Source organism: Chelonia mydas, chromosome 28, assembly GCF_015237465.2.
Source record: "Chelonia mydas isolate rCheMyd1 chromosome 28, rCheMyd1.pri.v2, whole genome shotgun sequence".
Classification (NCBI taxonomy): Eukaryota; Metazoa; Chordata; order Testudines; family Cheloniidae; genus Chelonia; species Chelonia mydas.
In genome coordinates, this window is record NC_051268.2 from 1,009,952 (window position 1) to 1,035,091 (window position 25,140).

The 25,140-nt window shown below is 54.0% G+C and overlaps 1 protein-coding gene across 1 annotated transcript in view; it reads left to right on the plus strand.

The window, feature by feature from the left end:
* The first annotated feature begins 376 nt into the window (after positions 1-376).
* KIF1C (kinesin family member 1C) overlaps positions 377-25,140 on the plus strand; it is a 36,004-nt gene continuing 11,240 nt past the window's right edge. Inside the window, exons 1-5 of the mRNA XM_037887585.2 lie at positions 377-677; positions 17,780-17,937; positions 23,990-24,066; positions 24,467-24,646; positions 24,737-24,802. Coding sequence (XP_037743513.1) covers positions 17,832-17,937; positions 23,990-24,066; positions 24,467-24,646; positions 24,737-24,802 — 429 coding nt within the window. The 5' untranslated portion in view covers positions 377-677; positions 17,780-17,831. The remainder of the gene's footprint in view (positions 678-17,779; positions 17,938-23,989; positions 24,067-24,466; positions 24,647-24,736; positions 24,803-25,140) is intronic.

Here is a 25,140-nt window from a genome sequence, read left to right on the forward strand (position 1 = left end):
CAGGCATTGCAAAGACCCCCAAGTTCCTCCCCCAGGCATTGTAAAGCCCCCCAGGCATTGCAAAGCCCCCCAGGTTCCCCCCACGCATTGCAAAGCTACCCCCAGGCATTGCAAAGCCCCCCAAGTTCACCCCCAGGCATTGCAAAGCCACCCCCAGGCATTGCAAAGACCCCCAAGTTCCCCCCCCGGCATTGTAAAGCCCCCCAGGTTCCCCCCAGGCATTGCAAAGCCCCCCAAGTTCCCCCCCAGCATTGCACCCCAAAACCCCCTCACCCGGGAGCTACCTAGGGCCCCCCTGCCTTGCCCCTTTAAGGCCCCTCCCCAGCTCCCAGGGAGGGGCCAGGCGCCTTTCCCGTCTCGCGACATTCCCGCCCCCCCCCGGCTTCCCTTTGCCGCCCAGCCCGGCGGGCGCCGCCGGCCGCTGCTGCTTCTCCCCCCCTCCTCCTCCTCCGTCCGCGCCCCGGTGCAAATCTGGGGGAGCCCCCCCTCCTATCTTTGCAACACCCCCCTCCCGCCCTTCCCAGGATTGCACGGGGCCCGGCCGGGATGCAACAGCCCTAGAAGCAAAAAAAAAAAGGGGGGGGGGTCAGGTTTGCAACTCAATTTCCTGCCCCCCCCTTACACCCCAGTCTCAGCCAGGCCCTAGGGATGGTGCGGAGGGGCCACTGGAAGGACAGGTAAGTGGTTGGGGGAGGGGCAATGCTTGGAGGGGATCCCCCCCCTTTGCTGGGTAATGCATGGGGGGAGTGGGGTCCCCCTTTGTTGAGCAGTGCATGGGGGGGGAGGAGGAGACCCCTTGCTGAGGAATGCATGGGATGGGGGGGCAATGCATAGGGGAGAAGGGACCCCCCTTGCTGAGGAATGCATGGGATGGGGGGCAATGAATAGGGGAGAAGGGACCCCCCCTTGCTGAGGAATGCATGGGATGGGGGGCAATGCATAGGGGAGAGGGGACCCTCTTACTGAGCAATGCATGGGATGGGGGGCAATGCATAGGGGAGAGGGCCCCCCTCCTTGCTGAGCAATACTCTGTGAGGGGTGTCTAGGGAAAGGAGGGCACAGGAAGGCAGGTAACGAGGGTCAGAGAGGTTTGAGGGATCGGATGGAGTTGAGGGGAATGGGGGGTCAGAGAGGTTTGGGGGACTGGATGGATTTGGGGGGGACTGGGAGGTATTTGAATGGGAAGGGGGCAGATGGAGGCATGCTAAGGAGGAGGGCTGTGTGTTTGAAAGGCCGAGGGGAGAGAATTGGGCTGGATCATGGGTTGGTCACATGGTGTTCCGGAGTCACTTCGGGAGCGAGAAAGTTGGCAGTGGGTGTGGGAAGAAGTTCAGCTAGTTAAGGGCAGTAACTTTGGGGAGTCCTCCGCCCGGATCTGCGAGGGGTGGGTGGATGCTGGGCTGTACAGGTGCCATAGATCCGGAAAGGATCCAGGTTACAAAGGTGCCTCTCCTGTGATTCTGGGTATCCCAGATTCTGGGAACCGTGTGGACGCTTTTTGGAGGGGGGGCGGGGGGCGTGATGTTGGGCCTGTTGCCTCCCGGTGGATTTACGGAGAGGAGGTTTTTGGGAACACACAGCTGTGTGGTCACGGATTATTTTTAGAGGTGTGAAGTGAGTTGGGTTTTTTTTTTCCTCTTTGCCCTCTGGATTCACAAAGACGGAAGTGCGTCCTCTGAAGACATTGCCCCGGTTGCTTATACCTACGTGGTGGGGAGATAAATTGAGTTCACACGACTCTCTGATGGTATAAAACAGTCGTTTTCAATCTTTTTTTTTTTCTTCATTTGCGGCTCCCCCCTCCCCCCGCCCCGTGAAATTTCAAATGGAGATGTGGCCCTCTTTGGGCATTTTTCTTATTGTCTGCGGGCCCCCATGGGTCCTCGGACCCCATGTGTAGAGAAAGGTAGAACAGATCCAAACGGAAGCTAGGCGAATTCAGGTTAGAAACCGGGCACGTAATTTTAATAGGGAGGGTAATTAACCGTGGGGACACGGTGGGCTGCTTGGAGTCTTTTCATCAAGACGAGATAGTCCCCCTTTCTCCAAAAAGATCTGCTTTCACTCAAGCAGAAGTGGCTAGGATGATGCGGGAAGGACTAATTGCCCCCTCCTGGCCTTAAAACTCGGTGAAACATCGCGCCAGCTGCTGGTTAAAAAATGGGGGCAACTTACGACTTCTCATCAGCTTAAATTTACAAAAGCGCTTTAGCAATTTAAAAAAAAGAAACAGGGTTTTTGGTTTTGGTTGGTTGGGTTTTTTTTTTTTTTGAATGCCTGACTTGAGACGCCGCCGTCCAGGGGCGTGATTTTTTTCAGAAAATACTTTGTGCCGGGCCTCTGAAAATTGGATTGCTTGGCAAGCGTCTGAGAAAACCGATGCACCCAGAATCCGTCGTCGCAGCTGGCATTTTAGGCCATCGTCGCAGGCAGCACGGAAGAATGAGGATGCCACGGGTGGGAAATCTTATACCCGCCGGGCTTGGATTTTACAGGTCGAAGGGGCTTATTTCCACTCTGTTGACGTCCCCTTTAAAAACCCAGAGCGTGCTCCTTTGTGCATGTTGTTCCAACCTTTGTGTCTCAGGGCAGGGTTTGCTTGAGGTGCCTAAAACGTGGTGGGTGTTATCACAGATAATTACTTATTGATGACAGTTTGATTAGCTTCTGCTGCACTTTGCATACTCGCCTTCTGGATTAACTTCATCAGCCTTCGACTGCCAACGCACGCGGCTGTGGTCCCGTTTAAGAACATGCCTCCCCCTTCTTCCAGACGTTTCTGATCACACGCCGGGCTGCGTAGCTGCCGGACACTGATCTCTTATTTACATGCCCAGCGTCGGCGTGCGTGGTGGGGATGGGTGTTGAAACGAGCACGCACCGTAAGCATGCTTTTGGCCTTCGCTGAGTTTGGGGATGCTGTTTTTGTTTGTGCTGTGCACCTAAGTATGGGGTGAGGCGTGCCAGTTACGCCCGTTTTACAGATGCAGGAACTGAGGCTTGTAGAGGTTGTGTCACTCAAGGAATCTGTGACAGCCAGGAATTTAAGCATTGACTCTTAACCCTAAGAATGGATCCTGGTCTTTTGGAAATTGTGCCTTAGTTCTGAATGCCAGCTAGTGCAGAGGTGAGAGGAGGAGAAAAAATGCATTACTTAATCGCTTTCTGTCTAGGAATTCTCTGGGTCACTTTCCAGTTTCTCAGGAAGCTCTCCGGGGTGGGCTTTGTCGTTTTTGTTCCGCCCTCAGAGATGTGATATTCTCTTTGTCAGGGTGGAAAGGAAAGGATCTTTGCTTACCAGAACACGCTCTCAGGTTCGATGCTTGGTTTGTTTCTAAATCAGTTGGTGAGTTAATATAACTTTAAAACCAGTTCTCTCTGTTTCTCTTTTCAAAGTGGTTTCGTGTTGACTTTGATTTGTGGCTTTAAGCAAGGGGTTGGGCGCGGGTGGTTATCCGCGCTCTGCCGTTTTCCCTGTATCTTATCGCCTCTCCTTTTCGTCAGGCATTCTTGTCTGGTTTACTCTGAGCATGTCTGATCCTCCTCTCGTGACTGGCGTTGAGGCTGTAACAGCTGTTCAAATAACTCCTGCTTTGCCAGAAAACTTCTAGGATGGTACGAACAGTCTGTGGTCGTTAGAGGAAGATTTCAGATTTGCCGTGGGAAGGCTACTGATCCTCAAACTTGTGAAGTGACCACCCTTCTTTCCAGCGTGTCTGTATTTTATCAACTCAGATTAGTACAGAATAGGATTTAGAATGCAACTCCTTGATAGTTTTATTTTTATTTCACAAATCCGTAATGAGACACAGCACGTAGCATGGTTGTCTTCGGAGCGGTTTGCGACATGTCCCGTTAATGTTTCAGGTGGAAATTTTCCAAGACCCTCTGCATTCATAGATCCAAGGGTACAGGTGTGCTCATCTCATCTGACCTCCTTCTATAACACAAGGGCAGAGAACCACGCTGAATTAATTCCTGGCAGGTGTGTAGGAAAAACATCCCATTTTGATTGAAAAAGTGTCCGTGAGGGAGATTAGTCTCACAATTTTTTTTTGAAAACAGCATCTTTTTTTTTTTTTTTTTTTTTTTTCTCAGTTCGAATCTCTCTAGCTTCGGTTTCCGGCCACTGGTCTTGTTAGGGCTTCTCCAATCTAGCAGGGAAAGGTGTAAGCCACACGCCTGTGGTCGTGCCTACCTGACTGTATTGCTCTGGCCTAGCTATCCTGGTACAAAATCTGTGTGAACAGACAGTCCAGAAAAAGGAAGTCTCGTTAACACCGAGCTACGTGTAGGGAAACCGAGGCACCACAGTGCTGACGTGATTTGCCCACGGCCAGATGGGGAGTCGGGGGGTGGGCGGAGCTGGGAATTCGAACCCAGATCTCTTGAATCCCAGTGCTTTGCGCCCTCCATGACCATCATTTGCCGTTACGAGCCTGGCGGGATGCTCGCTCGCTGTGGGCGTGATCGGCAACGGGTTTGCGGGAGCAGGGCTCAGATGGCTTGCGCTTGTAAGCGTAAGAGCATTTTGCTAAGCAGGCGGCCCGAGGGATTTGTTTAGGGGTAAAAGAAGCATCAAGAAGACGTAATCAGGGATTGGATTTTGCAGAAGTCAGACAATACGCTTTCCCTGGGCTCCCTTGCAGAAGTTAAGTGCTAACTTGTGACTCTCCCAAAGAGGAGAGAGGATTTTTTTTCTGGCTGCCTTTCAAAATGTGTGGGTGCCCCCACCCCCCTGCACACGCCTGCCCGCCCTGTGTACCAACCCAAAACTCCTTCCGGGGAGCGCAGTCTTCCGATCAGCTGTTGTCTTTTTGGAGACCCCTCCTTGCCTGGTGAGACGGGACTTTTCATAACGGTTCTCAGCCCATCTGCTTTCGGTGGCATGGATTCTGCTCCGTGCCAGTGCCCAGACCTCTCTGCTTGGGTTTTGCAAAATTCTGATTTCCCCTGCTTTGCCGGGAAAGCTGGTGGATTTCTTCCCTCCTCCAAATATCTCCAAAACAGCTAGATGCTTCGTTTTCAGACGGCCCTTTCTGCCAAGATTCTGAGCAGCCATTTATAATTAACAGTGTTGACACTTAGAGTCGTAATTAAGTTTTGGAGTTGTTCTTGAAGCTCTTGTCTCAGCCCGTTTGGCTACGGAGAAAGGATTAAAGGCAGGAGGAGATCCCAAAACTTCCTAAACCTCTGATGGGTGACGGTCCCTGTGCGTACTCAGTTTTTGTTGTCTCTGCTGGAGTAAAAGTCGCTTTAAGCCGTGTTGTTACAGTGAGGCGGTGGGCTGGCCCATGGTCCGCGTTCTGAATCCCGTTCCCTGTCTCTAGCATGTTACCGTTGTGCTGGGTCGCCCCAGTCCTGAACCCGCATCCCATATAGTACAAACGTAGCATAAAAAGACAGGCCCTGCACCATGGAGCTCCCAATCAAAGGGGTGTACGAGGAAGCAGCATGATGGGCTAGGGTCTCCGCGCACATGGTCAAGTTTTTTGTTGGCTTCTGGAGGAGGTGGATTTGCGGATACGTTTGTCTTTCGGAGCTGCTCCCCAGAATCATAGGACTGCAAGGGACCTCGAGAGGTCATCTAGACCCGTCCCCTACCCTCAGGGCAGGACTAGGGGGATTTAGAGTAGCAGGATAACAGAGGTGCTTTTTGGGGTGTCTGCTTTCTCCGAGAAGAAAGCTGCCTCTAACCCAGAGAGGCTTACATGATGTGTGTGGGGGGGTTCCTGTTCTTGTTGCAAAGCATCTGTCTTCTTGGTTTGAAGGTTGGCTCCTACTTTCTGGATGGGATTTAGAGTGGCCCAAAACTTTTTTGTGACTTTTTTGGTGGGGTGGGGGGTTATTTCTCCGCCCTCCCTCGGAGCGGCGATTGCAAAACATGGTGTTTAATTGGAGTAAGACGCAGACAGGCCGGGAGCAAAGCTGAAAACCAGCAAATGTTTGAAACGCACGCCCCTCGCGGCCGTGGAGACGGGCGAGGGGTGGGAATGTGTGCAGTGAGCTGAAAAGCTCCGTCTGGGGTAGATGCGGTGTCTGGAAGACACGGAGCTTTTGAAAGTAAATTCCAAGCAGAATTCGGGCTTTTGTATCTCTTCTACGAGAGGCGAGAGCTTAGACACCTGGGCCGGCCTTCCGCTGATTTCAGGTGTTGCAAGAGAGAGATTTATTTTCAAGGCCGGAAGGGGCAGTTGTGACTGTCAGAAGGTGAGATTTTCAAAAGCTGAAGGGGACGGTTTTCACAAGAGCCCGAGTCTGATCTCTTGTGGAACACGGGCAAGGGAATTGAACCTAAGGATTCCTGCATCGAGCCCGTAACCTCTGGTCGGGCTACAGGGCGCGTTTTAGAAAGCGATCTAGAAAGACCCTTTTCGAGCATATGTGCTGGAGAATCTGCGCCATCCCTTGGCAAGCCATCTCTGTGGTTAATTTGCCTCCCTGTTTAAAACAAGGTGCCATTTTTATTTACTGTGATTAAGTTCTGGCATGTAAAAACAGAGAATAGTTTCACATCCTTAAATTAAAAAAAATAAACACACTAAAGATTACAAAGTGCTCAGGTATGGGCCTACGGAGAGAAACGTGGTGCCCTGGTACATCATGTTTGCTGGGGTCCTGCTCTCCCCCCTATCGCACCAGTTACAGATGTTTTGGGGGACCAGGAACTTGGGGCCCTGGTGCGATTGTCCCCCTTCTTGTCCGCTCTGCTCAAACACTATGGAAACAGGAACCAGATACCTACTTTAGGTCGATCTTTGAGGGCTCGGTTTAGTGCAGAAATTCCTGGGTGACGTGCGCTGGGTGAAGTGGCTTGAAACATCTGTGGGACGTCGCCTCTTCAAACCGTGCTCGACGCCCTAAAAATCAGGCCTCTTTTACGGTGTTTCGGCTTCGCTGTCCAAAATCCGCCGGTCGTTTCCCGGGAGGAGGTCTTTCCCGTCAGTTATCTAGACAGCAAAAGACGAAAACACCCCGGCGCTGGTGGGTGGATGCTTCACACAAAAGCCATCGCTCTGCGTCTGATCCCTCAGGCCTCGTCCGCAAAGCAAACCTTTCCCTTCCCTTACCCTGACGAGCTCACAAATAAGCAAGTCAGAGGAAGGGTGGGGAGCGATAACCCAGGGCGCAGCGACCTCCCAGCGTTGCGGGACAGATCGATGGCTGACCTGGGGACAGAACCCAGGCGTCCTGCCTTAGCCGCTATCCCCAGGCCGCTTCTTGAAATGCTGGATTTGGGACAGAGGAAATTCGGGTTTCAAGTCCCAGCTCTGACGCAGTCTTTCTGCGTGACCGTGTGGCGTGTCCTCGATTTGTGCCTCGGTTTCCCTCCCCCCCAACCCACTAGCTAGCCATTCTTCCTTTCTCTGGCCAGTCTGTTTAAAATGGAAAGCTCTGTGGGGCAGGGAGCGTCCGGGAGAGAGGATGTAAGCATGTGTCTGGGTACGTACAGCTCCCGGCACAATGTGGCCCCAAACTCCGTTAGGGACCCAATCAACTGAGAAGGTGGTGGGGCTGACCAACTCATCTGTTTTCGTTCTGCTCCCTGCTTCTGCCAGGGGCCTCGGCCCCGTGCTCTCCGCCCGGAGGAAACCAACTCCCCTGTTTTCAGCGGGGGAAGTCAGCGTGCAGGGAAGCCGGCTTTTCCTGCAGGGCCACGCCTGGTTTCGCTCTTGTGTCATCCCTGCGTGCGCAAGGGAAAACCTGCTGTGCTCCAGGCTTTTCCATACGCATTGTGAGGCTGGAAAGGGAGGACTGGATGCACTGAGGGGGTGTCTAGATTCATAGGGGTGTTGTTTTTTTTATTTAAGGCCAGAAGCAGTCATTGTAATCATCTGCCCCGATGCTTTTCCTGGGGCTCCCGGGGGCCCTGGTGGGTTTGGCAAACACAAGCCTTTGCCACTAATCCTGGGCTTGGAGCACGAATTGAAGGGGAATGCGATTCACACCAGAGGTCCCTTGGCTTCCCATCTACAAATAACTTCAGCACAAAGTGTGTGTGGGGGGGGGACTGAGTCTGTCCTTGCTGGGCGCTCCCAACAGTTGCATCAGAAAGTAACTGTTTGTTCTAGGTGGAAAGGACTTTGTCTGCCTATGCGCTCGCTGGGCAATGAACCCACAACGCCCAGACGTTTGTCGTTGCAGCCTGTTCCCAGCAGGCGATCGAAAAAGCAATGCCCACTGGCAGATTGGGCTCCCCACCCCGGTAAATTAAAACGTTTGCAATGGAGAAACATTTTCGGGGGAACAGCTTTTTATTTAGGATTTAAGTGGGCGTCCCCCTACACAGTAGACCCGACCCAGGGTTTTCACGTGGGAGTCTGTTTATCGCAGGGCCATATGCCGCCACCCGTTTGGAGTGTCTTCCTTGTAAATCGGCGAGCAGCGTCCTATGGTGGATGTCTGGGATTCTTGAGATTTTTAAGGTTGGAAGGGACCATGTAATCTGACCTCCTGTAAACTATCGGAACATAAGACCTGCCATGCTGCGTCAGACCATGGTCAGTCTTGCCCAGGACCCTCTGTGTGACAGTGGCCCGTACCAGAGCTGCTGTGATCCTCCCTTGTCCTCCGCTCCTGGCTTCTGGGAGTCAGAGGTCTGGGGTGGCATTGCTGACCAGTTAGGTTCACGAAGGATAGGTAGCCAATCGAGTTCCCTTTTGAACCCAGTTATTCTTTTGGCCCTCACAACATCCCCTGGCGAGGAGTTCCACAGGTTACTTGTGTGTTATGTGACAAAGCACTTCCCCTTGTTTGTATTAAACCTGCCACCTCCTAATTCCCTCCAGGTGACCTCTTGTTTTTGCGTCAAGTGAAAGAATAAAATCACATTTCTCTCTTCGCTTTTTCCACATCTTTTTTATGATTTTATAGACCTCTCTCACGTCCCCCTTAACTGGGGCTGTTCATCTTGGTAAGGAGACCATCTTTTTAGTCTCTCCTTGTACGGAAGCCATTTGTCTCCCAGGGGACCCTTGGGGGACCCTGCTTTGTGTCTCTCTCCATTGTAAAAACTGACCGCTCTGTTTTCTATCTTTCAACCAGTTAGTGATCTGTGAGATATGTCTACATTGCACCAAAAAAAAACACCCCAAGCCCACAGAAGTGAATCTCAGACCTTGGGTTAGCTGATGGAAGACTTCCAAAATGATGTATCTAAGGTTGTTAATAACACAGAGAGGAAATTTTAATTTTTTATAATTTTGATGGATAATATCCATGTTTATTTATAAGCTGTTTTTTTTTGCAGTTTTTGTCCTTTTTAAAATTTGACAGATGTGCAAAAAGATGAGTTTTTGAGCATTTTTGATTATCTGTGTTGATTTTAAATTTGCACACTCATGGGAAATTACAGGACTCGTCAGACAATTGTCCGTGACAGAGACACTGATATTCGAACAGTTATAAAGCTGTAATTTTCTGAACACAAATCATCAGCATCCCATGTCAAACATCCTTAAATCAAACTGACAGGCTCTGAAGTGCCTTTTTATGATTCTGCCTAGCTGGAAATTTCAGTAACGATGGATGGGAATTTTTTTTTCCCCTTTGGTTTTGTGTGACGGCAGTTAAATTGACATTTTCTGACAAAAATGTGATTCTTCCAAACCGAAGTACATAAATGTCACCTTTTATACAGGTCGAACAGCTTCCATACTGGGCTTATCTGGAATAACGACTGATCAAAAAACCACACCCCTAACAGACTGGTACAAATCCACTTTGTAGGCCAGGCCTTGGTTGAAAAATTGCACTTTGCACACGCTCAGGAGAGACAGCTTAGCGTTTAGCAGCTAAATTCTAGGCGAGTGTGTGTGACTTGGAAAACAAGGGGCGCTGAAGTTTTGGGTACACCGATTGCTGGGCTTAATAATTGTACTAACACGGCGCATCGTTGAATTGGTGAGTCATTAAAAAGCCCGTCGATGTCTTGCTGGTTTCCAGGAGCTTTATTGCTTAATGGAGCTCAATTGGAAGGGAAGGAATTCAGGTCTGCACCGTAACTCGAAAGCCGTCCGCAGGATGCTTACAATGGGGGGTGAAAGACCTTCGCAGGGTGTTGTGGGTAACTTTTGCGTTGCTGTCTGGAGGCTAGAAGCACAATTTGCGTTAAAATAATTAGAAGATGGCTCTAAATCTATATTTAGCTGTGCGATCCATGTGAGGCTGCTGGTGGTGTGTTTTCTCTCTTCCCCCCCGTGCTTCGCCGCGAACAGCTGAAAACTTATTTTTAGTTCTGCTAGATGTCCTCGTTCACCATACAGGCTAATGATTTTCTCTTCCCCTCGGTGGGCTAATGAAAAGCCCTTGGAGTCCTCTTCGGCCGGGCAATGCAGATCTGTGTTAAAGGGACTTGGAAGCAAAGAGGAGATTTTACAATCTAATCCCTGGTGTGACTTCTGACTTCTCAACTTGGCCGGTGCTACCTCTGAGACTGTCTTCGCGTGGTGGTGGTGGGCAAAGCGTTCTTAACTTACGTTAGCTAAAATCCAGGAAAGGCCAAGGCAGTGTGTGGTTTTTACGCTCGGATTTTACTTCATGTTAGCTACCACCAGTTAAGAATGCACCTTTTCCCCCGCCCTCTATTGAAGACAAGACCTAAAGGAGACCTCGTCAAGGTAAGACAAAGCCCCAAATATCGGGCCTGTCCCTATAAAATTGGGACATCCGGTCACCCTAGGACATAGTCCGAAGTGGAATCTCAATTCAAAATGAGTTTGGCGTTTCTCTAGCTTGCTATTTATGGGCTGTTGATCCGAAGGCAGGAGGCTGCAGCTAGATAAATTCAGGCTGTAGATTTTTGACACGGCGGGGAATTGACCATGGAAACAGCTCACCCAAGGACAGGGTGGGTTCTCTGTCACTGGGAGTCTTTACAGCCAGATTGGCTGTATGTGCTAGCTCGGCCGTCCGATATGGGCTGGATGCAGGGATTGCTGGGTGCAGTTCTCTGGCCCGTGGTATGTGGAAGTCTGACTGGCTGGGCGTAATGGTTCCCTGTAACTCCGACTGGGCGGACTGGATACTCTGCAAGGCGCTTGTGTGTCTGGGACAGGACAGCCAGCCTGCGCAAAGCCTGAACGACACGCCCCGCCGGGAGCGAGGTGACTCATGGCTTTTGTCCACTCAGCCCTCGGCACGCCCAGCCGCGGGGCGATTGCAGGCTGTTTGCCTGTCGTCTCTCCCCAGATGCAATTCCAGCTGGCTTCCTTCCTCGGGACCGTCTTAACGCCGTGCGGCGAGGCCAACGCCTGCTCTCTCGCTGGTGGGAGCGTCTTCTCTTACATTGGGTGCCTGCTGATGGACGTTCCTCTCCACGCCGTCCTAATTGCGGGTGGGGGTGTCAGTAGGGGGCACTCTCCTCCTGTGTTCAGGTCTCCAGTAATGCCCGGGGCAGAGTGCTCTGCCAACCCCGCTGGGGCCAGGTGAATTGGGGGATGATGCCAGTCTGTGACACTTCCAGCAGTCCGGTTCCTGCAGCCAGCTCGGGGCCCCCTTTGCTGGGGTCGCGGCTCAGCCGTTCGAAGTGGCCGAATCTCTCCGCAGCCCGAGCAAAGGTGCCCTGCTTGGGGAGGCTGGGGGCAGACCACACGGGCCCGGCTCCCTTCGAGCGCTGAGCGGAAAGGCTTCAATCGTAAGCAGGTGCGGCCAGCTGGAGCCTGGCACAGCCCGTGACTCGTCTCCCGGGCCCTATAAATCATCCTCGTCCTTGGGTGACAATCCGAAAGGGCTAACGCGATCTTGGGCTGTGTGAACAGGGAAATCTCCTAGGAGCTCAGCGGTTATTTCACCTCTGTGTTGGGCGCTGGTGCGACCGCGGTGCCTACAATCGAAGCAGGGTGTTGATCAGTCGGAGAGGGGTCAGAGAACAGCCCCAGCAATGATGGAAGGATTAGAAAACCTGCTTCATAGTGAGAGACTCCCAAGCTCGATCTGTTTATCGGTGAAAAGGGGGTGTCCGATCCCAGTCCGGAAGAACCTATGTGGGGAGCCAATATTTAACAACAGGCACTTCAGCCTAGCAGACACAGGCAGGACCCGATCCGAGGGCCGGGATTTTGAAACCAGACAAATTCAGACCACTAATAAGGCGTAAGTGTCTGGCGGCGGCGGTAATTAACCACTGAAACAATTGTCGGGGAGTCGAGGTTCATTCTCCATAGGGGACGCTGTACATTTACTTGGTCCTGTCGCAGGGCAGGGGGCTGGCCCGGGTCACCCCTCCAGGTCCCTTCCAGCCCGAAATTTCTGTGATTGTGCTGAGACCGTTGACTCTCTCTTTTCTTTTTTGGGTCGAGCTTTTTGGGAGGTGTCCCAGTGGAGGAGCATTTGGAAGGAGGATCCCAAGGTAGCTCCGTGCGTGTTCACAGGGTGCGTGGGAAGCAGTAGAAAGATGCCTGTTTGGAAATGTAATGGGTGGGTGATGGGGATCTGTTCCCACCCTCGGGGTAACCGAAGCCAAAAACCCAACCTGACCCAAATAATGCACGACAACAAAGCAGGGAGTCGAGCTGAGAACTGGGGAAGTTGTTCCACGTAACAGAACAGGGCCTTTGTGAGTCCCTGCCATGGGATGTTGTTCCAAAGGAGGGTACTGACCATAGCTGCCGGGTTTGTACCAGTGGTAACCGGGACCGCCCCTGATTTTGATACATTTGCTTTTAAGACGGCGTCGTTAGCTGGTTGGAATGGGAAAATGACTATAATTTTAGGATCCATTGATCCAGTGAGGGGGTACCCCGGGTTGATGGATGTTTCTCTCTTGTGCTGGGTGTTGCGGTGAGGACCCTCCAAGGATTTATCATCCCGCCCCTCCAGTTTACAGGTGGGGAAACTGAGGCAAGGAGAGCGAGAGATGAAGAAGAATACAGGAAAATCTGAAGCTGTTCTATAAATCAGTGGAGAGGGCTCGTTTGAATCCAGTCTCCAAAAGGCCAGGAGAAGAATTGGAACAGGGTGTTCAGAGGCGAGCGATGAAAACACTCAGGAAAGCGCAAAAAGTTTGGGGTTTTCTTGCTCCGGGAAGGGGGCGTCGTCTATAAGGTGATAAACGGGCGAGAGACGGTAGAACGGGAGTTTGTTTCCCCTGCCTCGTAGCACAAAAATCCGGGGGCAGTGGATGAAATTGAAAAGCTGGTAAACGCCGCACAAATCAAAGGAAATACTCTCCCTGTTGTCCTGTGGAACTAACCGCCACTGGATTTTGTTGAGTCTGAACATTTGGCAAGGGAGAATGCTAACCCCATGGAAAATCCCTTGGAAAATGCTACTCACTTCTCCATGGCAGAGCTGGGAACCGAGCCCACATGGCCCAGTGCCAACCCTCACATCCAGCATCCTTGCCCCTCCAGCTGCTGTCCCCCTTTTCAGCATCCCAGCCCTGCTGGCCAGCGTTTGGGGGAATAAAGACTTCATTACGCCCACTTCCTTCTGTCTTTGAAGAGACTTGTATGTTGCTGGCCCTTTAACCAGGACCCTTGAGGTCATGTCTGAAAAATGCAATGGGGCAGGGTGAGAGAGGGACAGCAGGGCGAGGGAGGGACGGAGGCAGTGGAAGTAAAGCAGCCGGTCGTGCTCCAATGCTGAGCTGCAGTTAAATGCAAAGGGAACTCCCTGCTCCCGACCTGCTCTGAACAGACGCAAAACTGCCTGCTTCCGCACTTTTCCGGGGGCATCCGGTGCAAATGTCCAATGCAGACCGGTTCGAAGCCCTGCTGAGATTGGCTTCAGCTTGCCTCGGTGAATGAAACCTGCTTACATGAATCTCCCAGAAGGAACTGACTGACTCAAGCGACGCCGTTTTCGTAAGCCTTAAATTCGGGATTTGCGGTGGTTTAGCCCTAGATCCACTTAAAACACGGCATTGTTCCCCTGCTGGCTGTTCGTTCACAGTTCACCACCTGGTGCAAGGATTGAGCGCAAAGCCACGCACTCAAAAGTTAACACGGCTTGTGCAACCCAAATTCGGTGCCCTGGTACGTGTGCCCGATGCTCTGGCCGTTAATTCTGTGCTCACGCTCGTTCTCTCCACACTGGTGCATGCCCTGTGCGGGTTGAATCCTTGGAGACTTTAGCTGCTAAACATGAAGAACTCTCTACCGTGCAAAGGTTTTTAGCTTGTCCCACTCGGAGTGGATTTTTACAGGGATGAAAAAGGGACGTCCTGAGACAAAGGCAGCCCTCCCTGCTAAATTCCAGGTTGCTGCCCATCCCTTTGGCATCTGGGCTCGTGACTTATTGGCTGCAGTAACCCACAAGGTGCGAGGCACTTTCTGAACGCCCCAGGACCGTCCCTACGCAGAGCAGATGATGGCGGAGTGAGAGGCCGGCAGATTAGCACAAGACGAGTTGCGGGAAAGCTACCGACCGCCCCACCCGGTTTTGGTGCAGGGGGATCTCATAAGAGGACTGAATCAGAGGATCTAAGGGTCTTGGAGGTGCCGGGGGGTAGGTGTCAGGGCGTTAGGTACCTACGACGGGGGGTGGATGGTGAAATGCTAGATAGTTGTGCCAGCCCGCCGCTTTGGCTGCGGCCTCCCTGTCTTCGCATCCCTCCGCTGGCTCTCCCTTCTCCAGTGTATCAGACATTAGCTGCTTGGCTTTGTTTTCAGGGCCGTCCATGCCAGGGCAGATTTGATTTAAATCAAATTGATTTAAATCACTCATCAGGAAGACTCGATTTAAGCATGGATTTCTCCATAAAAGTGCATTCTTGTTGGTTATTATAACCTTAATACATATTCTTCACCACTCAGAGAGAGATGTAGGTTTCATTTTTAGAAAATACACGCACTACATTTTTAAACAGTGATTTATTTTGAAAACTTTTCGGATGAGTTTTACAGCTATATCGGAAAATGAATGAAGGTTTGGTTATTTCATTTACCAAAGGTAATGGAAGCAGATATTTCTGAAGTCAGTGGGAGGTGAACTATCTCCAATTCAACGGGTTAATCATTAATATACGGAGGATTTTCTTGCCAGGCTGTATTAGGAGGAGAACATCACCAGACAGACATTTAAACTGTTTTATTTAACTACAACCTCAACGTTAAGTATTCTGGATTTTTCCTTCAATGGCAAACATATAATATTTTAACAAAACAAGCATCTGTCCCTCGCTTTTCACATTGATCTCCAGACGACTTCTCCTTGTCCAGATCTGTTCCACCCCCAGCAATCTTCTGTTCCTTGAACTTTTTGAAACTTTGCACTTTTAGAGAGAGGTCAGGGATTGACTCTGTATACGCAAATTTGCAGAGGGACAATAGTGTTAAGGTCTGTTATTTCTCACCTCTAGATATTTAAAAACATTTTTGCTGTTAACAAGCATGTTACCTCTGGAGACACAAATCCACAGTTGGAGAACTTCAAAACTAGGCATCTCTGATGGTATCTTCTAGACTGAGCACTGAGTCCCAGCGGGTCGATAGAAAGATTAACCTAAATAATCTATACAGAAGCCCCTGGAACCCCATGAGATTGGGTCCCTAATCCATGAACTATTGGAACTCATTGACAAACTTTTCTTGAACATTACATGGATATATTGTCTCATACTATAGAATTAGAATTTATAATCCCTCTTCCATGATAAGATATCTTTGAGCTATCATGTATCTTAATTCAAACTATCGTTAGATAGGTTTTTTCCTCAAAAATCCTTTTATAAAAAAAAAAAAATAGATTTAAATCAAAAAAATCTGAGGAAAACCGTGACGACCGCAAAGCTTCTGGGAGTTGCTGAGCTCCAACCAGCCAGCGTCCCATCTGTAATACCCGGTGTAAGAACCCCACAGTAACCGTGCCCCATCCCCCCCATAGGTCTCATCCTAATCTCGTACAGTCAGTGAGCAGCTCCAGACCTGAAGCCCCAGGTCTAATCTCCCTCCTGCATGAACCGTCACAACTCCCAGGTCTAATCTCCCTCCTGCATGAACCATCACAACTCAGGCAGTTCCAGATAAACTGCCGATCCTCTGTTTGATTCTGGCTACGTTCTCCGCCTCGGTGGTATCCTGAGGCAGTGAGTTCCACAGGCGAACGGTGCGTTGTCGAGGAGAAGCATTTCCTTTGGTCACAGTCCTGAAGTTGTTACCTTTTCAATTCTGGTGGACGTCCCTTTGCCTCTTGTGTTAAGAGAAGGGGAGAACCTATCTGCCTTTTCTATCCCAGTCGGTATTTTATAGCCCATTATCCAGTCTCCTCTCTAAGGTGGATGACCCCAATCTCTCCTCACAGAGTTTGTCCGGGCCCCTAATGGTTCTCTGAACCCTCGTTAATTCTGCGGGATGCCAAATTATTCAGAGCGGGTGGCGTTTCTGAGCGCTCAGGTGCAGAGAAAGGCTCCTAGGCTGCCCAGGGGAGCAGGTCTTACCAGAGCAGAGATGGCTGGGTTTAGCCTGTCCAAATGCAGGTGAGGAAGGATTGGGGGGGACCCCAGGGTGGGAGAGGATCTACTGAAGCGAAAGGTTTGAGGATGGAGTTTGCGAAGGGGACAGTACGACAGATGGCCGGAGGCAGCACTGGGTGACTCCAGGCCCGGGACTCTTCTGTCGGTGTGGGGACTCCGTCGCCGTGTTGAAAAATGATGCTTGTGTTCTGAGCCGACGGGCTAATTTCTCGCGCGCGCCGTGCATCGCACGTGGCAATGGCCCGTTGCTTCGCCTCACGCAAACGTTGATGTAACGTTTGTGTGTCGCCTCCGGGGGAACTGAGAGAGGCTGCAGCGGAGGGTGGGTGGAATTGGTGTCAGCGGTGGGATTGGAAGCCAGATGTTTCCAGTCCCCATGTGAAGGTAGGACACACACCTGCCTTCTCCTCTCAGTAGCTTCGCTTGGGGTAGGCTGTAGGATTTCCGTAAGGGAATCCACTCAGCCCTGGGATCTTTCGCACACCAGGGGGTCATCAAAATGATTTACCTTCCTCGCTACAGTGCCCCCTGATGACACGCTAGCCACCTTCAACCTTTGGGGGTGATCATGGTAACCGCAGGAGTCTTAAGAGCTGGGAAGGGAGGGGGATCTGGTGGATTAGAGCAGGGGGGGCTGGGAGCCAGGACTCCTGGGTTCTCTCCCCGGCTGTGGGTTGGAAAAGAGGGGTACCTCCGGCACTGGGTGCTGTGGGACTTGGCGAGGGGCGTTGTGTCAGCGGGAACACGCTCTCCTTTGATTCTCTCTTCTATTTACGCTGGGCCCGTATGGTGCCGGGTTTCCTGTGGCCGCAGACACAGCTCCATTGTCTAGCGCGTTGACACCCCTCCTCCCACAGTCTCCAGCCGCTGCGAGAGGCAGGCCTGGCCTGGCTGCAGATTTTTTGGGGGGTGGGGTGGGGGAGCTTCCCCTTCCTAGCAGGTTGACTGCTGGGAACACAGCGGGTCCTGCGTGGAGACCATGGCTGTGAATTTAAGGCCAGTTCCTAGCTCTGTACAAACGAGCCCCGCCTAGCTCCCTGCTAGGATCCGGTTCCAGCTTCCCTGCCCCCCGCAATGATAATCCCTCTGGCTTTTATCAGCGGACCTCAAAGCGCTTGACGGAAAGAAGGTTGTGGGGAAACTGAGGCACGGGGAGGCGGAAGGTCGCTCGTGCAAGGTCACCAAGCTCACCCGCTTGCCTGAGGGCACCCTCCCAGCCCCTGCGTGGGGGGAGCCGGCGGCCCCGTGACTTGGAGAGGTCCTTGTGACTTTGATGGGAACCGCTTCGCGGCTGGGACCGCAGGGTGATTTTTATGGGCAGAGCCGTGGTAACGTTTTGCGTCTCTTCCTGTCTGTCTCTTGCAGGACGGGCCCGTGAGCTCCCGTGGTGAACACTGAGGGTCACGGGAGAGCCGCCATGGCCGGCGCCTCCGTCAAAGTGGCCGTGAGGGTTCGGCCTTTCAACTCCCGGGAAATCAGCCGGGACGCTAAATGCGTGATCCAGATGCAAGGAAAAACCACCTGTAAGTACCTTGGGAGGGTGGCTCGGACTGGCAGGGGTAGAGCCGGAGGCCGGCAGGGCTGGCTCTTCGGGCGCATCGCTGGATTTCATGCTTGGCAGGGCTTGACTAAAATAGGGTCTGCCTGCCTCAGTTTCCCCAAACAGTGCGGCCACAACTTGGTGCTTGGGGATCGTTCTCCCGGGCTCCCTGCAGAGCCAGCTCGCCCTGTGACGGGTGTCTAGCCAGCACACGTGAGCAGCGTGACTTCTCAAACCCCGTTATAGACGGGGCAAGGGGTATTTTCAACACATTTCACCTGCGGCATGTCTACGCTTGAGAGTGGATTTGGATTAAGGGAGATTCTCTCTCCACCCCCCACTCTGATCACCCAGACATCCCTTCTCCTTCCTCTGAACTAGTAGGACTGGGCCGTGCCGGGTCAGTGATCTGGGGTGCCGGGCTGGCAGGGGGGTCTGGCTCATGCTCGGGGTCTAACTGATTGCTACATTCGGGGCGGGGCCGGACTTCTCCCCAGGTCAGATTGGCAAGGACCTGGGGACGGGTTTTCCCCTTCCCCCTGCGAGTATCTGTGTTCTGCTTCTCTCCTCGCTGGGCGGTGGCCCGGGAACGCGGACCTGCCCCGAATTCCCTCAAAGGGACCCGGTACGCCCTGCCCCGGGCGTCGCAAGCTGCTGTCTCTCTGGTTATCCCGGCCCTGGTTTCCCAGCTCCTCCGTTCCTGAGCTGGAGGCACGAGCGCACCTGTCTTCTGCGCCCCAGCCAGCCTCGGGCGTATGTTAGAGCAGCCCCTGGGCTGCTCCCACTTCCCCGGTGCGCTGTGGGCCTGGGGAAGCCAGGAATGAAAACCCAGAGTGCAGTGGGCTCCGGATCCCTGCCCCTTGCGCCGAGGGCGGGGATTGGAGCCGGGCTGGTGCATAAATCCTTGTACTAGGCAGCGTAGGATTGATCTCGGGGTGGCTGGGAGCGTAGGGGTAACCCCGGGGTAGATGTGCTCTAGGAAGTGTGGCTGGATCTCTTCCGTCTCTTAGTCCGTACAGGGCTCGCCCTCCACCCTGGCCCCTCTCTCCAGAGCGGAGCAGGGAGCAGCCCCGATGCTGCGGTGACAGGCCCCGAGGTTGGGAAAGCCTCGATTGGGCATTTGCCATCCGGCTCCGTAGTCACGGGGTCTGTGTTGGGGGGTAGGTGTTTCGGGATCTCCCCTTTCCGCCCCCCTTGGCCTTATTAATTTTTCCAGACTGTGCTGTGTATCTGTGCAGCGCCTGGCACAATGCGGGGCCCCCGATCTCGGTCGGGGAGGTCTGTGCAGCGCCTGGCACAATGCGGGGCCCCCGATCTCGGTCGGGGAGGTCTGTGCAGCGCCTGGCACAATGCGGGGCCCCCGATCTCGGTCGGGGAGGTCTGTGCAGCGCCTGGCACAATGCGGGGCCCCCGATCTCGGTCGGGGAGGTCTGTGCAGCGCCTGGCACAATGCGGGGCCCCCGATCTCGGTCGGGGAGGTCTGTGCAGCACCTGGCACCCTGGGGGGGCCCCCGATCTCGGTCAGGGAGGTCTGTGCAGCGCCTGGCACCCTGGGGGGGCCTCCGATCTCGGTCGGGGAGGTCTGTGCAGCGCCTGGCACCCTGGGGGGGCCTCCGATCTCGGTCGGGGAGGTCTGTGCAGCGCCTGGCACCCTGGGGGGGCCCCCGATCTCGGTCAGGGAGGTCTGTGCAGCGCCTGGCACCCTGGGGGGGCCCCCGATCTCGATTGAATGTGACTCCCGTGCACACGCCAGCCCCTTCGTGGTACGAACGACCCCATCGTTGTGCGCACGGGGAAAACCCACAGTTTAACCGGCTCTGGGCAGCTGCCTCTGGTTAACCCCCTGCCTGCCTGCTGCCAGCGTCTCTGTCACGCAGTGTGCGTTCGTACAGCCCCGGCCACGGTGGTAGGAGAGAGCGAAGGCGACAGCACCACCCACAAGGAACATAAATCAGCCACGAGATGGCACTGCTGCATAGTCCTATAAATTCCCCATGTGCGAGCAAGTGTTGAGTGCTTGGAGACATGCTGGACCATTGTTATGGGGGTTGTGGGGTGGGTGTTTTTTGAGGAGTTTTTGCAGCGTAAGTTATTTGGCGGGATTGGTCCAAGCAGCATGAACATTCGCTTCCCGCTCCGATCTCTCCACCAGCTAGACTCCCCCCAGGTCGGCTAGCCTGCCCCCAGAGCTTCCCCGAATTAAGTCCTGGGTGAACTAGAGTTTTGGTCTTGTCTGAGGGTCCTGTCGGAAGGAAGGGGCATCTCCCAACCACAAATAATTCCCAGTCCTTAAAAAGGCAAAATGGAAAACCAGAGGGGTACGGGTAGCAAACCGGCTGAAGAACCCAGGCCAGAGAGTTCCCCCAGCCACCCTGGCCCTAAAAAATAATTAATGGGATTTGTTTTAATTTCCTTTTAGCTCCTGAGCCTTTAGGAGGGTGACACTTACAAGCTTTGCTCTGCCCCCGTGAGAACTAGAGACTCACGATCCCTTTGCTAAAAGGGGAAGCAGAGACCGCCCTGTAATTCCCATGCCTCCGGTAGCTGGGGCTTTACTAGCCCCCTAGCACAAGGATGGGACTAAAAAGAGCTGGTACCAGGGAAGGTTACAGGGACAAACCATCCCGATGAGTCGAAAGAATAGTAAATATGGCAGGCGACCAGCTTGGCTAAACGGTGAAATCCTAGCGCATCTTAAACATAAAAAAGAAGCTTACAAGAAGTGGAAGGTTGGACATATGACCAGGGAAGAGTATAAAAATATTGCTCGGGCATGTAGGAATGAAATCAGGAGGGCCAAATCGCACCTGGAGCTGCAGCTAGCAAGAGATGTCCAGAGTAACAAGAAGGGTTTCTTCAGGTATGTTGGCAACAAGAAGAAAGCCAAGGAAAGTGTGGGCCCCTTACTGAATGAGGGAGGCAACCTAGTGACAGAGGATGTGGAAAAAGCTAATGTACTCAATGCTTTTCTTGCCTCTGTCTTCACTAACAAGGACAGCTCCCAGACTGCTGCGCTGGGCATCACAACATGGGGAGTAGATGGCCAGCCCTCAGTGGAGAAAGAGGTGGTTAGGGGCTAGTTAGAAAAGCTGGACGTGCACAAGTCCATGGGGCCGGACGAGTTGCATCCGAGAGTGCTGAAGGAATTGGCGGATGTGATTGCAGAGCCATTGGCCATTATCTTTGAAAACTCGTGGCGAACGGGGGAAGTCCCGGATGACTGGAAAAAGGCTAATGTAGTGCCCATCTTTAAAAAAGGGAAGAAGGAGGATCCTGGGAACTACAGGCCAGTCAGCCTCACCTCAGTCCCCAGAAAAATCATGGAGCAGGTCCTCAAAGAATCAATCCTGAAGCACTTACACGAGAGGAAAGTGATCAGGAACAGCCAGCATGGATTCACCAAGGGAAGGTCATGCCTGACTAATCTAATCACCTTCTATGATGAGATTACTGGCTCTGTGGATGAAGGGAAAGCAGTGGATGTATTGTTTCTTGACTTTAGCAAAGCTTTGACACGGTCTCCCACAGTATTCTTGTCAGCAAGTTAAAGAAGTATGGGCTGGATGAATGGACGATAAGGTGTAAAGAAAGTTGGCTAGATTGTCGGGCTCAACGGGTAGTGATCAATGGCTCCATGTCTAGTTGGCAGCCGGTATCAAGTGGAGTGCCCCAGGGGTCGGTCCTGGGGCCGGTTTAGTTCAGTATCTTCATAAATGATCTGGAGGATGGTGTGGATGCACTCTCAGCAAATTTGCGGATGATACTAAACTAGGAGGAGTGGTAGATACGCTGGAGGGGAGGGATAGGATACAGAGGGCCCTAGACAAATTAGAGGATTGGGCCAAAAGAAATCGGATGAGGTTCAATAAGGACAAGTGCAGAGTCCTGCACTTAGGACGGAAGAATCCAATGCACCGCTACAGACTAGGGACCGACTGGCTCGGCAGCAGTTCTGCGGAAAAGGACCTAGGGGTGACAGTGGACGAGAAGCTGGATATGAGTCAGCAGTGTGCCCTTGTTGCCAAGAAGGCCAATGGCATTTTGGGATGTATAAGTAGGGGCATAGCCAGCAGATCGAGGGACATTGATCGTTCCCCTCTATTCGAGATTGATGAGGCCTCATCTGGAGTACTGTGTCCAGTTTTGGGCCCTACACTACAAGAAGGATGTGGATAAATTGGAGAGAGTCCAGCGAAGGGCAACAAAAATGATTAGGGGACTGGAACACATGACTTACGAGGAGAGGCTGAGGGAACTGGGATTGTTTAGTCTGCGGAAGAGAAGAATGAGGGGGGATTTGATAGCTGCTTTCAACTACCTGAAAGGGGTTCCAGAGAGGATGGATCTAGACTGTTCTCAGTGGTAGAAGAGGACAGGACAAGGAGTAATGGTCTCAAGTTGCAGTGGGGGAGGTCTAGGTTGGATATTAGGAAAAACTTTTTCACTAGGAGGGTGGTGAAACACTGGAATGGGTCACCTAGGGAGGTGGTGGAATCTTCTTCCTTAGAGGTTTTTAAGGTCAGGCTTGACAAAGCCCCGTCTGGGATGATTTAATTGGGGATTGGTCCTGCTTTGAGCAGGGGGTTGGACTAGATGACCTCCTGAGGTCCCTTCCAACCCTGATATTCTATGATTCTAAGGTGGAAAGCGTGCAGAAGGGAGCGCGTTCCTGCCGGGCTGAGCGTGGCGCGCAGGGCGTGAGCTCTTGACGGGGTTACAGGGGAAACAGGGGATCTCGGAGAGAGGCATGTCCCCAGTTGTGTGATGTGGAGGTGGGGTGTCTGTGTGTCAGAGACGCCTGCAGGTCATGCTGGCTTGGAGACATCCAGGAGTCCTGGCTCCCAGCCCCTCCCCGCTCTGAGCCACCAGACCCCACTCCCCTCCCAGAGCCGGGGGGAGAACCCAGGAGTCCTGGCTCCCAGGCCCCCCCGCCAACCCACCAGCCCCCACTCCCCTCCCTGGGAGCTCAGGATCTGTTCCTTTGTCGTCCGTAAAATCCTTTTGCAGAAAAAAAACCCCACTGACGAATTTGCAGGGGGCGGGGGGGTGGTTAACACGGCTGCCCCCGCATGTCCAGTGCTGCTCCCTGCTGCCAAGTCCATGCGTTGGGGGGGAATCCGGGTTTTCGAACCAACGTGGGGTGGGGCTGACGGCCCCCCGAGCTGGGCAGAATGGCTCAGGAGATCAGCAAGCGCCCCCTGCCCCCTCGCAGGAATGGGCTCAGGCTCTCTGCAAACTCAGGCAGACGTCGGGCTCAGAGACACTTCACTGAAAAAGGCAGGAGCCCACAGGTGTGGCGTGACTCCGGGAGCTGGGGCCTGGAGCACCGAGGCCGGGGGGAGCAGGAGTGCAACCTCGGAGCATCCTTTCCAGGGCTGGCATCCGGCAGGACCAGCTGCTGGGAGCCTGGATGCCGGCTAAATATAGCTGGAACGTCCTCAACTTGTTATGGTCCCGGGAGCTGCCAAGACGTCACTCAGCCGGCCCGGGGAGCTGGGAGGCCTTGTAAAGGCAGCCGTGTGCCGGCCAGAGCCGGCCCCTTGTCAGAGCCGGGGCCCAGCCGGCTTAAAAGGGGGATGCCAGGGTCTGCGCCTGGTTCCCCGTTCGCGGCTCAGCCTCTGTCTGGGTTTGGCCTAGAGCTCGCTGCCCTCCCAGAGCCAGGGAGAGAACCCAGGAGTCCGGGCTCCCAGTCCTGCCTGCTCTAACCCACCAGCCCCCACTCCCCTCCCAGAGCCGGGGAGAGAACCCAGGAGTCCTGGCTCCCAGCCCTGCCTGCTGTAACCCACCAGCCCCTGCTCCCCTCCCAGCGCCAGTCCTGGCTCCCAGTCTCACCAGTCTCTCCCAGTTTGAAAGCTGGGAATATTTATTTACGTTATCATCTCTTCAGAGCAGGGGCTGCGTCTCGCCCTGAGTCTGCGACGCGCCCGGCACAGGGCAGGTTCCTGACCTCGGCGGGGCCCCGGGGTGGGGTGGGGGGGCTGGCTGGACATGTGCCCCGCACCCGCTCGCTCACCCCGTGTGCCGTCTCCCCACAGGTATCACCAATCCCAAGCTGACAAAGGATGCTCCCAAAAACTTCACCTTCGATTATTCCTACTGGTCCCACACCTCGGTGAGTGCGCGGAGAACTGGGGGGCGCGGAGCCGGGAGGGCTGGGAGCCAGGACTCCTGGGTTCTCTCCCCAGCTCTGGGAGGGGGGTGGGGGCTGGTGGGTTATAGCAGGGGGGGCTGGGAGCCAGGACTCCTGGGTTCTCTCCCCAGCTCCGGGAGGGGAGTGGGGGCTGGTGGGTTATAGCAGGGGGGGCTGGGAGCCAGGACTCCTGGGTTCTCTCCCCAGCTCTGGGAGGGGAGTGGGGTCTGGTGGGTTAGAGTGGGAGGAGCCAGGACACCTGGGTCCCCTCTCCAGCTCTGGGAGCGGAGTGGGGGTTGGAGTTGGAGACGGGGGATTGAGGGGCACCGGCAGAGCCATAGAGGGCCCCCACCCCGTGACCGTGTCTCCTCGCCCCCCCCAGGAGGAGGACCCCAGCTTCGCCTCCCAGCGGCAGGTTTACCAGGACATCGGGGAGGAGATGCTGCTTCACGCCTTCGAGGGCTACAACGTCTGTATCTTCGCCTACGGCCAGACCGGGGCCGGCAAGTCCTACACCATGATGGGCAGGCAGGAGCCGGGGCAGCAGGGGATCATCCCCCAGGTGGGCGCCGGGGGGCCGTGCTGGGGGGGGCTCCGGGGGGGGGGGCGCCGTGCCGTGTTTTCATGCTCCTCTCCTTGTGTCTCGCTCCAGCTGTGTGAGGATTTGTTCGCCCGGGTCACCGAGAGCCACTCCCCCGACCTGTCCTACTCCGTGGAGGTGAGTCGCCCGCCCTGCCCCCCCCCTCAGGCCCCCCAGCATGACCCAGACCCCCCCAGGCTCCCCCCAGCGCTCCCCCAACTCTGACTCCCGGCCCTTCCCTGCTCCCAACCTCCGCAGCGCGAACCCGACCCCCCCCCAGCGCTCCCCCAACTCTGACCCCCCCATGTCCCCCTCCAGCGCTCCCCCAGCCCCGACCCCCCAATCTCCCCCTCAGACCCTCAAGTGTGACCCTGACCCCCCCCCAAGACCCTCCAGTGGTTCCTGACCCCTCCAGTGCTCCCCCAACTGACCCCCAGCCCCTCCCTGCCCCCCGTCCTCCCCAGTGTGATCCTCAC